General features: G+C 42.4%; 1 protein-coding gene across 5 annotated transcripts in view; it reads right to left on the bottom strand.

The window, feature by feature from the left end:
• The window catches only part of LOC144720623 (phosphoinositide 3-kinase adapter protein 1-like), a 165,115-nt gene that overhangs the window by 38,292 nt on the left and 114,560 nt on the right, over positions 1-12,263 (bottom strand). For all 5 annotated transcript variants that reach the window (XM_078597496.1, XM_078597495.1, XM_078597497.1 and 2 more), the window contains exon 9: positions 12,077-12,194. In XM_078597496.1, coding sequence (XP_078453622.1) covers positions 12,077-12,194 — 118 coding nt within the window. The remainder of the gene's footprint in view (positions 1-12,076; positions 12,195-12,263) is intronic.

Below are 12,263 nucleotides of genomic sequence, written 5' to 3'. Positions count from 1 at the left end.
GAGTTGAGGTGGAATCAGAGCGTTTCTATGCTCTAGGCCCTAACAGTGTCTTTCAGTGTCAATTCGAGCCACCTGAAATCAGCCAGAATCGCCATTCTGGCCAGTTGGAATCAGCAATGCTTAGCGATGCCAAGCCCAAGTTTATTCAAGCAAGATTCACAATAGAAACCAATTCTATTAAATTGCAGAATTCCTGTTAGGATCCTATTAAGTTGCTTGGTGATTTTATATGGAATTCACCAAATGAAGAATCGTAACCCCTGTGCATGCGGGAATCTTCCAGGCTGGGATTGTATAAATTGAATGCAAAATCTTTAGGAATTTCTCATCTCTTACAACCTTCAAGTCCCACTCCAGATAATAAAACAGCAATTTACTCCTACCGTACTAATAGTACATCATTTATCTTGTAAACCGTAATGTGGGGGGACCAATATCACGGATCCTCTTATCCGCATCTTTACTTCATCCGAATATAAACCGTTGAGGATATTTGGAACGTGACTCCTCTTAACTTAAAAAATCACAGATAATAGGATGCCATTCCTCAAAGACTAGTGGAAAAAGTCGTGCATAATATCGGTTAATAGGAAGAATAGGGCCACATATAATAGGAGTTTCCGTGGGCCATATAGCTGCCGCAGATAATGGGAGTCGTGTATAAGAGCCGCGGATAAGAATGATCCTATATAGTGGTCGCGTGTACCTTACACTGATGTCAATGACTTGCGTAGGTTGACACGACTTTGTATTTACTTCAAGCACATAGTTAATCACTTCATGTATTACCCAACTGAAATGCAACTGTATTTAACTATTACAAAACTTTCCATGAAGGAGTTTGTTTTGTTATCCTGGCAACAAACGGCTCCAATTATACTCTTTATAAAACGCCCAATTATTAACTTAATGTTACGAGAGAGAGAGAAAGAGCATAGGTATTAACTGGAGACGGAAATCTTTCAGACATAAGTGAGACGAGGTCACATGCCGTGTGCGTTTCTCGGAGCCAAGTGAACGTATTCAGCAAAGGCACGGGCTGCCGGGCTGCCTGTACGCCAGACAACGTGAGTGAGTCAGATTCTTAGGTTTTTTCGGTAAAGTCACGTAGGTAAAAAATTTAAATTAATAAAAGTTAAATAAAAATAAAATAAAAATCACGACGTTTCGGAGGCAACACAAGCTTCCGTCTTCAGGTGGAACCGTCACAGCACGATAGCTGTATCAAGTAAGATAAATTCCAAGAAAACAGTCCTTGTATATATACTGCGTGACTTTACCGAAAAAACCTACGAATATGAATCCTTGCAGTCACGAAAGCTTCAAATCTAGAAGTGAGTGAGTCAAGCAGGGCATTCTGGAGCTGTCATCAGCAGGCACGCACATGCCTCTGTCATAATGCGTAATAAGCACTTCACGGTGAAAGCAAAGTTTCTCTCCGCTCTTTGTTTTGCCCCTCTGAATGTGTCTGGCTGTCAGCCACCTCGATAAGCGAGCACTCTGCACATCTGGCACTGAGGTGGCGGCAGTTGAGTGTGAATCATCAGCTGTCTAATGATTTGATAGACATCAGTCCAGGGTTTTATTTTAGTTAACAGATGTATATACATTGGTATAGGTCATGCAAATAAAAGTGTGCCTTCGAATTAGTAATAATAGTTGTATAATAATCAAGTATTAATTGTTCAGCAGCAACTATACATGTTATAGCTACAATAATAATTGAAAGTCATGTGCCTGAAAATGTTTCAATCTTTTCCTACATAAGCATATACAATACACACTAAAAGTGTTTTAGGTTAGATAACTTAAATATAAATTCTAGATTTGAAGCTTTCGTGACTGTAAGGATTCATACTCTTAGTTCTTTCGGTAAAGTCACGTAGGTAAAAAATGAAATTAAAATGAATAAAAATAAAAACAATAAAATCAGTGATTTTATTGTTTTTATTTTTATTCATTTTAATTTCATTTTTTAAATATAAATGTGTCGTTAACCCGCCACCACCCGACACATCCAATTAGTTACTACTTGCGCATACCGGTATGTTGGAGAATAAGCCCACAACATTTCAGCAAGACGTTCCGCTGGTGATTACAACCAGCTTCATCAGACGGTTTTCCAGAATTTTGGCAAACCCCAGAAAAAGCCTGCGTGTTAAACGGTGCACACCACAAGTGCGTGTGGTTAATGCAGACATGATTCCTTGTGTAATGGGTTCCAAAAAATTCGATTTAAAGCTTTCGTGACTGCAGGGATTCATCTTCTTGGTTCTTTCGGTAAACTCACGTAGAAGGGAAATAATAAAAATAAAACATAATAAAATAATTCTCACGACGTTTCGGCTACAACGCAAGCAGACGTCCTCAGGTGAAGAACAGTTCTGTCGTAAAGACAGCGTCTGAATGTCATTCCGAACCAAGAAGAGGGTTCCAAAAACTTGCAAAAGGTTTCTGTTTGGTGTTTGAACATCTTAACACCTCCTGTTTTATTGCCAGAAAGGGTAAAACTTATTCTTATTTTTTCATACTCTGATACTGCCAAAAAAGGTCCCATTCGGTACACACTGCATATTAAACATGTATCAAGCCATCTGTGCCCATCCGTGTGTCCAACCAACGTCCGTGAATGTTGACTCACCTGAACGGCGGCACTTGAAAACACCTCCGCTAAGTGATTTCGCTATTCTTAAACAACTTAAAATTTAAATAACAAATACAAGTAAAAAAAATATACACATAATTGCCTGCTGTCAAACAGCCTATTGCAAACCCTACACTTCTTCTATGGAGAAGAATCAACAGCACCATTATTGAACTATAGTTAATCCAACTGACAATTTGTATGCGTTATATGCAATGGGGTTCTCGTGACCTGTGCAGCCACTAGAGGACGCTGCATTCAACGCAGCGTTAACAAGATAATTGATTCTGGAATTGAATGGTGACCCTGAATCCCCACCATTCGTAAGGCAAGGGGAGTTAGGGGTGTTGGGGGGGGGATCGTTAAACCCTTAAAAACAAAATAACACTCACACTCTCACAAAAACAAAGATCCCCCGTATAGCTTAAACAGACTGTTGGGGCAAGTGCTGTTAGCGAACACTTATGAAGGTTGGAACGGTACACGAGGGGGTGGGTGGCCAGCACCACGCCCGACCGCCTTTGTCTCCCCAGTGGTGATGTTCACACACCACTCCAGGGGGGGGGGGGGGGCTCATGTGGAGTGACATCACGCGCGGGACACACACATTCTTGGATTATTATTTAAATAATATCTGCATTTATTCATTTACGTAAGCCTGCCTGCCCACACCTCCCAAACCTCACCTTTCCTTCCCTGGCTGCCTCTGGGCAGAATGACCAGGCGGCTGCAAAAGGTAGAGAATGTGGGAGAGAGCAGAAGGTCAGGGCTCGGTTCAAATGTTGTGTGCGTGGCGTGGCTGCATCTGTGTGTCTGCGTGTGTGGGGAGCGGTAGTGTAGCGGTTAACCGGCAACACCAGCGATGATTTATCTGAGCCGGACCTGGACCTCCGCTAGGTCGATTCAGCCTCAATTGAGCACCCAGTGTGATGTGTAAAAAACATTTCCACTAGGGAGACAAAGGCGGCCTGGCGTGGTGCTCGCCATTCCGAACTTCATAGGTGCTCACGAACAGCACTTGCCCCAACAGTCTGTTAAGGCTATACTGGGGGATCTTTGTTTTGTTTGGGGAGCAGTGGTGTAATGGTTTGGATACTTAACTAAAAACCCGGCGATGTCAGTTCAATTCCCGCTCCTGGCCAAAATCTTAACCGATCCTGGACCTCCCTGTGGTCGACTCATCCTTAAATGAGTACCTGGTGTGTGTAAACATCGTAAGCAAAGGCATTGGCGGGGGGGTGGACGACACTTCGTTGGGAAGGTGTGGTGCTGGCAAACACCACCCCCTCGAGCGCCGTGCCAGCCAGCCATCCGTTAGGTGCTGGCTAACACCACCTATCCAAACAGCTGGTTATATGCTATTCTATTGCCTTTGTGTGTGTGTGTGCAAGGTTTGCCGAGGTGCTGAATTCTGCCAATAGACTCCCTCTGAGTGTGTGGTGCAGGGGGGGGATTTCAACTCTAACATTTCACAAGGATCTTCACATTTTTACAAAAACTCATTGCACACGTATCTACGCAGTGCAGTGTGTTATATGGAACGTTGTTCCCTTCGACAACGGGTGGAATAAATGTGATATTTATTGTATCTCCAACCAGAAATCTGTCTATCTAAAGAGACATATCATATCAACTACACCTAAGTATCATTGTTAACAATTACTTACAGATGAGCAAATAATGTGTTTGTTTCACTAACAGCACAGAGTAAATATTGTATATGATTGCATTTTTAGGTTCATATATTATATATAATTCATGAACGAAGTTGGAGTTGGCATCACACCTGTAATGATGAAAATACGTAGACGCAGAGTGCTATTAAGTGTGATGTTTCAAATCAACATATCTTCACGGCATTAAAATTTAATCCTCTGCAAACTCGCAAATGGAATGCTCCAATGGGGGCAACTTTAACTCACTGCTGATTCTTAAGTTAAGCAGTGAAAGCTGCTCGATTGGAAGATTAACCAACGTGGCTTACACATTAAAAAAAACACTCACAGTACATAACCTCTGTTTCAGTCGCAATGCTACTTTACTTATAGGCAGTCTTCAACAAAAACGGTCTCAAACCACTTTGTACCAGTTTTACACAACTCATCATTGTTTGCATTATTTGCCATAAGGTTAACTCTCTTCGCCCCATTTGTCGTTTCCTCACATGACACGCAGTTCAAAAGGTCTTTTAAATATGTCTCATTAGAGCATGCTCTGATTTGGCTCCCCGAGCCTAGACATTTCCATAGAACCTGAAAAAAATCATGAAAACCTGCCACTGGGATCTTCCCTTGTGCTGTTAGGCTCATTTGAAACCATACTGTGAATATCATGTGAATATCATGTGAATATCATGTGAATATCATGTGAAGTGAATTTTCATGGCTTCAATCCCTCCTCCTGGAGGTGGATGGGTCTAAGCTGCCAAATAATTGGTAGTTACTTTTTTTTTACACAACAGTGTTGGCATGTACAACGAAGGTAATGCATAGTATATCAAAACTCGTCCTATTCATGACCCTATTTCCCATTATTCCTATTAATCACAGGAGCTCTAGGGTCATTAAACACTCTTATTATCCGTGGCCCTATTACTATTCTCCATAATTATCCACAATTTCTGTCAATACGTGCAGTCTTCTTCTTCTGCTTTCGAATGACGGGAAAAGCTTACAATGGCATGTCGAGTATGGCGATCCACTCAGTGACTTCCTGAGATGCTAAGTGGAGGAATGGAAGCGCCTCCCGCAATAGATCTGGGCAGGCCGACGCGATACGTTCCACGGTCTGGGACTCATGGTCGTTGTCGCACCAAAGGTCATCCCTCATCTTCCCCTTGTGAAGCAGGTGGCCGCATCGCCCATGTCCCCTGTGCAGAATCAGTTGAGTGCTGTCCACTGTCTGAGAGGGAGCTCCAAGCCAGGGACCTCTGCTGCTGGGTCAGTAATGAGGCGTTGGTTCTTTGTGTTTCATGCGTCCCACGACTCCGTACGTCTGAATAATGGGTTGGTGCAAGCTGCATAGACATTGGCTGCTGTTTCCCAGAATGGCCGGCGTAATATTAATGCCGAGGTATTTGTGGATTGGAAGGTCGAAGTTGCTTTAAATTGTTTCCATCTCACGTAGCATGGTGGCATCGTGGCGGATGGCAGGCGGGATAACGTGGGACAGCAACGGGGCCACTCTGTTGGCGCGGACTTGAGGGTCCATGACACCGTCCTCATTGCGGCGTTCAGTTGTACATCTACGATCGCTGAGCGGCAACTTTCGTGACTGCAGGAATTCATATTCTTTGGGTCTTTCGGTAAAGTCACGTAGATAGGTTCAAAGAAAAAGAGAAAAAACTACGACGTTTCGATCGCAACACAAGCGATCGTCATCAGGAAGACTTTACCGAACGACCCAAAGAATACAGGTTCAACCTCATCCAGAAACTCGCTGGAAAGTCATGGGGGAGCACGGCTAGAACAATGCAGTGCAACAGTGGCCCGTGTCCACTCTGCTGCAGGACACTGCTCTGCCTCATGGTCTAGCAGTTTTAAGTCAAGATTTAGATTCACCTTTGTTTTTACTTTTTTCCCGGTGTTGTATGTATTCATGTACGTTTAACTTCTTTCACACCATACGTAGCCAACCATGCCAATCGGAGGTGCGCGTGTTGGTGAGATAAGGGCGACATGCGAGAGTCCAGTTAAGGATGATGGCCAGGGGTTTTATGTGGGGTTCGTGGATAAGGCATTTTCCACAAAAGGAAATGTTGAGTTCTTTCCTGGTGGCCTAGTTTGTTCAGATGGAATGCCGATGACACAGCCGTCTTCTCTGGATTGGGGCGGAGGCGCCAGCTCTAGAAGTAGCATTCCAGCAGGTCCAAGTCGCTTGTGAGCATCCTACTTGCTTACTCTAATGTTTGTTTGCGTCAGCAGTACATTGTCATTGGCGTATACGAACTTCAGAGATTTGGTGCAGGGCAAGTCTCCCGTGTAGATGTTCAAAGAGGACTGGGGTGAGCACTGATCCCTGTGGCCGCCCGTTGGTGCGCGTCCATTTTAAACTGGTCTGGTCACCTAAGTGGATGCAGAGAACTTGTGGTTGCCCATTAAGGTGTTGATAAGGCTGAGAGTCTTGTAGCATTGGATGGGTTTTTGAAAGCTCAGGAGCAAACAATTCGTGCCAGACAGTGCCGTATGGCGATGACAAATCCATGAAAGCCGCTCCAGTCTTTAGCTGCTCTGGAAGCCTGTCTCAATGTTGGTAGAGAGTGTAAGGACCTGGTCAGAGCAGCTTCTTCCCTCCCTGAAGCCCGCTTGCAATAAGTTGAGTTTTAATAACATCACGAAGAGATAGGTTACGTGATGTCTGTCCGCTACACCGCCCCGTACAGCTACAGGTGTCTTCGTATATAAATTGCACAATTTGACTCATGTGGATAAAAGCAGTGTGATGGCCCAGAGGTAGCATGTTCTCCACATGTAGCAGAGGTTCACGGTTTGAACCCGGCGGCCACCCTGATTAATGCTGCGGTATATGCGCTGTCTGCATCACAGTGGAAGTTAAACATCCCGTTGTATACTCGTGTCATGATCCACATTTAAAAGAAAGACCTCCAAATTACTCAATTGGAATATATAGTTTTAGCAATCATCACCCCGGACTGCAAAAACTTGACAGGACTCCTCCTGGAAAATATTCATGAGACTCGGTGATGCTTTCTTTGGGTAAACAAGAGAAATCATGATTGATCTTTTTTTCTTCGAAAATGTGCTTATGTTTTAAATTAAATACGGCTCTCATATTAACCGTGCTTGAAAAGTTCCAACATAAGACAAACATCATAAGACCTCCTTTGCCAGTATTAACTTATGATAATAGGCTTTTCCCCTTTCTGGCAATAGAACAGGTGTTATGTCGTTAAAACACCAAACTGAAACCTTTGCAAGGAATCATGTCTGCATTAAGCACATATACTTGCAGTGAACATGCAAACAAAAAAAACATGCTCTGACAGTATGTGCATTGTCTTTTAAACTGAATGGTCCACACCAGAGACCATGTAGCTGCTCACCCCGAGCTCTTAATGCCCTGATAGTACATTGTCTTTTTGCTGTTCGTCTTTTGGCGTCCTCTGGTTTAACGCTGTTTGAGACTGGGCTCTAAAGAAAGCTGTCTCTGGTGTGGACCAATCAGTTTCAAAGACAATGCACATACCGTCAGAGCATGTTTTTATGTTTGCATGTTCACCGCAAGTATATGTGGATAATGCAGACATGATTCCTTGCAAAGGTTTCAGTTCGGTCTATTAACATCTTAACACCTGTTTTATTGCCAGAAAGGGGAAAACCCTATTATCATAATAAGACAAACAGTTGTAGTAAAGTAAAAGTTATTGTTGCAAATCACAAAATGTTTCAATCAACCTTAACTAATGAGCAATAATACAATAAATTGTCACCTTCATTAAATGTACGACACAAACCTAAAGCAACGAATATAACATCCGCGTGTAGTTAGGGCAAAAAAAAGACCTTTCCTCTAGTTTACTTATACATTTCAATAAATTACTGTGTTTATGTGAATGCTTTGATGTAGTTCCAGGATTGTTCCTCATAACTGTGGTATCTCAAGGACGCCAAATATATTGTTCTAGAACGATGACTCCCCAGACTACCCTTAGACATTTCCCTCCATTCTGAGTGAACCCACAAGCCACCCTTTAAAACAATCATAATAGGAATGATCAAAACACCATCCGTCAGCTTTGACGCGATTTACAACTGGAAAAACAACAAGCATCGTGGTTTTGTTCCAATTCAGGGTTTCATCGACAGTTGTCATTAAAGAATGTGCCACATAATGAGAAGATCACGCTTGCCAGCTGAGTGGCTAAAGACTCCATTATACTACAAATTTAAGTTGGTGATGCTGCTCTGATGGCAGTAGTGCCCCAGCACAAATAACACAAAAAATGAACAAGTTTGTCAATAACTCTGTGGCCTTAAAATGAGAAAATATATTAAAGGTGACATTTTAAGCAATGGCCCTTTTTCACGGCTTATGCGTGCGGTGTGTACCGATCAACCTTCAAAAAAACCTTTACTCAAGCCAAGAATATGAAGAAGTCAACAGCGAATGTTGTTTTCTCAACACATAAAGAGTTCTCATGCCAAGTGAATTCAATGCCTATCGATCGAGTCACCCGGCATGTTTATTTTTTAAACCGACTATGACAGACCAGATGCTGCCATTAATTGTAATGGTTAACACTGTACTAGTTCTAATGGTTAGCATTGGACTCGCAAGCCAGAGGCCGGGCGCTTCAATTCGATTAACCGTCTTGGCGTTTGAAACAATGCTGCAATTTCTTTTTTTATATCCTCCCCCTGCCTGTGTCCATCCAGGAGTATGAATGGCCACACCACAGTTAGTTGATTGACAGGTCACACGTGGTGAGGTGAAGTAGGGTAACTACCACCTCTTCCAAGACGTCTGGTCAGTGTGGAGGAGTAGGCCAAATAGCCTCTAGAGGGGCTCTCGAAAGCTCTCTGTTGGTGGAGTCCCTGTCAGCAGTAGCGGTGTGAGCTAGACAACATTTTACCTTTTACGTGTTACTAATGCAGAAAATGGTGTTCGTTCTTTATTCGCTAATGTTCAGCTGTGAAGAGCACACACACGGCGATGGAGAAATGGAAAGCTGCCTGCTGGCCCAGAGGGGATTCTCACACTTCAGCATTTGGTTTCAACAACAAAAAAAACACACAACCCATTGCATTTTTTTTCCACGCAGAGTCATTAAATTCCTTCTTAATCCTATCTGAGAATATTGACTGCCAAGTCCTGGGTAGGAAGTAATATGAGAGAAAACTTTATTGCTGTATTGTTGGTACACATTGGCTACATTAAGAGATAAATAACACAGAAGTGCATACAAAAAGAACCAAAAACACACAAATAGGAAAATGTTACAGTGAGTCATTCATAATGCTTGTATCAGCCTACCCATCTTTCACCCACTTTTTCGCGCCTACAGGGCCCATATTTGGCAGAAAACCTGTTGCATTGATTTGAACCAACCTCATAATCATCATCGTCATCATCACCACCGTCATCATCAAAAACACAGAAGCGGCCCAAAATATTGCAGCAGAACTGGGCAACAACAGGACGCGTTTGTGGTTCACCGCCGACGTGGTTGCTATGACGCTGTGTGACCTGGGAAGTCCCAAAAGAGGGTGAGCTCGAGTCAAAAATTTGTCTCGGGCTTTAAAAAATCTCCCCCAATGGGCATTTTTTTTGTTTTTACCCAGTGGGAATTTTCCATGGCTTGCGTTGGCTTCACCCCCGCTTCCGGACTTGAGAAAATTATGCACTTGCACAACCCTTGTGCTTAGACAACACGCGTGACACCACCCCCTACCAATTTCCTCTGCTCGTTACAAAATGACACGCCTAATGTCGCGCACATTAGCGCGACTGAAATTATCTCGGATTTCGACAGTTTCAGGTGGCTCTTATCTGAAAATGAACTCATTAATGCAACATTTTTCGTGCGAATTAAATGTAATCCTACGACTGTGGTTTACACAGGCAGTTTACATTAATTAAGGGGGCCTTCGTGATGCAAAGATGGCATATATATTACATGTATGTACATTTATGATGTTTCATTTTTTATTATATTACACATCACGTTTTAATACAAAGCAATTTTTTATGGCAATGCGTCTGAGTTAAAATTGGATTTTCACAGTATTCATAAAATATAATTTCAACAGATTTCTAATTCAGTAGGCAACTATTGTAATCCTCATCTAAACATGGACATGTCCTTGTCATTTAAAAATGTACTCTAGCAAAATGTGCTCTCTTGAAAAGTATTACTTTTGACCAATAATTTATACAATTGGTCGATCAATATTAACAGTTGCTTGCTATACCCGCTGATGGCTAACACTCTACAATTATTAAAATAAGCTGATATCTCTATTGAGTTGATCATTATAACCAGTGATCCACAGGGACTACGAAATTCAGTGAATTCATTTTAAATTCCTGCCACCAAAATGAGGATGTCTCCACATTGCATTAGTTAAAATAAAATAAACTTCCGTAAAAAAATCAACAATGGAATTTTAATGAGTGCCAGTCACATTTTAAGTTGCTTTTGTTCAATTAGATATGCATTTGATGTCCACAAACGAATGTTAACACATTGCATCCACGGGCCAGTGCTATCTATGTCCATACGGCAATGTAGAAAATGTGGACAATGATAATTATTAATAAAATCAAATTCCCTGTGTGTAAAAGGGACAGATGGGCCAAGGTAAAGTGGGAAAAGGTCTAGGATAACTTTTCATAATGTGAAAATATATGACCATGGGATGATTTTATGCCATAGGTCACATGCATCATAGTCCCTGTTATATATCATGAGGGTTTCTATTTAATTTCACTGTCGCAATATCCTCAATGTCAGATTGGCATATGGCATTGTGAGTGGTCTATGATAAAAAAAAAATGCCTATGACCAAATCACCCAGAATGTGTCCTACCTCGTCAGATCTCGGTATCTAAGCAGGCTTGAGCCTGGATAATATTTGCATGGGTGATCACCATGCATGCCAGGGTGTGATAGGCAGGCTGTGGGGCTGTGCTAAATGTCTGGGCAGCAGAGGACAATGCAACAAAAAACAGTGTTGTACTGTACTAATATACCACGTGTATGGTCCCCACCTTCAACAACCTGCACTGATCAGTAAGGATAAATATGATTAAATAACTCCAGCGACCTACACGGCATGCGGAAGTCTTTATCCAGCAGTGGATTGACAACAGGGCTGTAAATGTGTACGTTATAAAATGTACATTTTATCACGTACATTTTATAACGTACAAAAGAGCAATGGGGTGCCATGGTGGCGAGATGTTATCTCCCTCATCTGGTACACAGGCAGTCGTGGTATCCATTCCGACCCTAACGATGCCTGTTTGCGTGTTCCCTCTTCCCGTGGTAACGTGGGTTTTCTTCTGGGTCCTCCAGTTTTCCCCTCCACATTTATGAACATGCGTTTAGATTATTTGGCTGCAATTATAAATTCCCACAAGTGATATAAGCCTCATCGATGAACAATCATGTGTGGCCAGGTCGCCTCTGAAAAAGAGCTCAGTGGGCTTCACCTGGTAAATAAAATAGTTTAGTATAAAAGCATAATTGTTAATTTTATTCTACCATTGAAGCAAAGTGCAGAGCACACCATTTCATCCATGACAGCAGTACGATGTAATAAGTTGGAAACAAAATTCCTGCAATAATAAAATGTAATTCTGTAAAATAATAAATGAGTTTGGAGTCTTGCACCGACGATTTTTTTCGGTATAATGAGTCACTCAGCGATCAGAGTAGGAGACGCGTCTTATTAGCAGCGTGCAAGGTACCGGTGATGCCGGGGCCCATGGCGATGTATGGCTCCTCGTCTTCGGGCGCCGGGGTGGGAGGAACTCTGCTTGGAGTCATGGCCATGTACTCGCTCTCATTTTCATCGATTATCGCCTCCTGTTTTCAAACACACAACGTGCGACATCTGTTACTTACGGGAGTACTCTTCATATGTTTAACTGTCAA

This window comes from Lampetra planeri, chromosome 9 (assembly GCF_965212315.1).
Source record: "Lampetra planeri chromosome 9, kcLamPlan1.2.h2, whole genome shotgun sequence".
NCBI lineage: Eukaryota > Metazoa > Chordata > Hyperoartia > Petromyzontiformes > Petromyzontidae > Lampetra > Lampetra planeri.
Note: the sequence above shows the minus strand (reverse complement) of the source record. Positions and strands in the feature narration are given on the sequence as shown.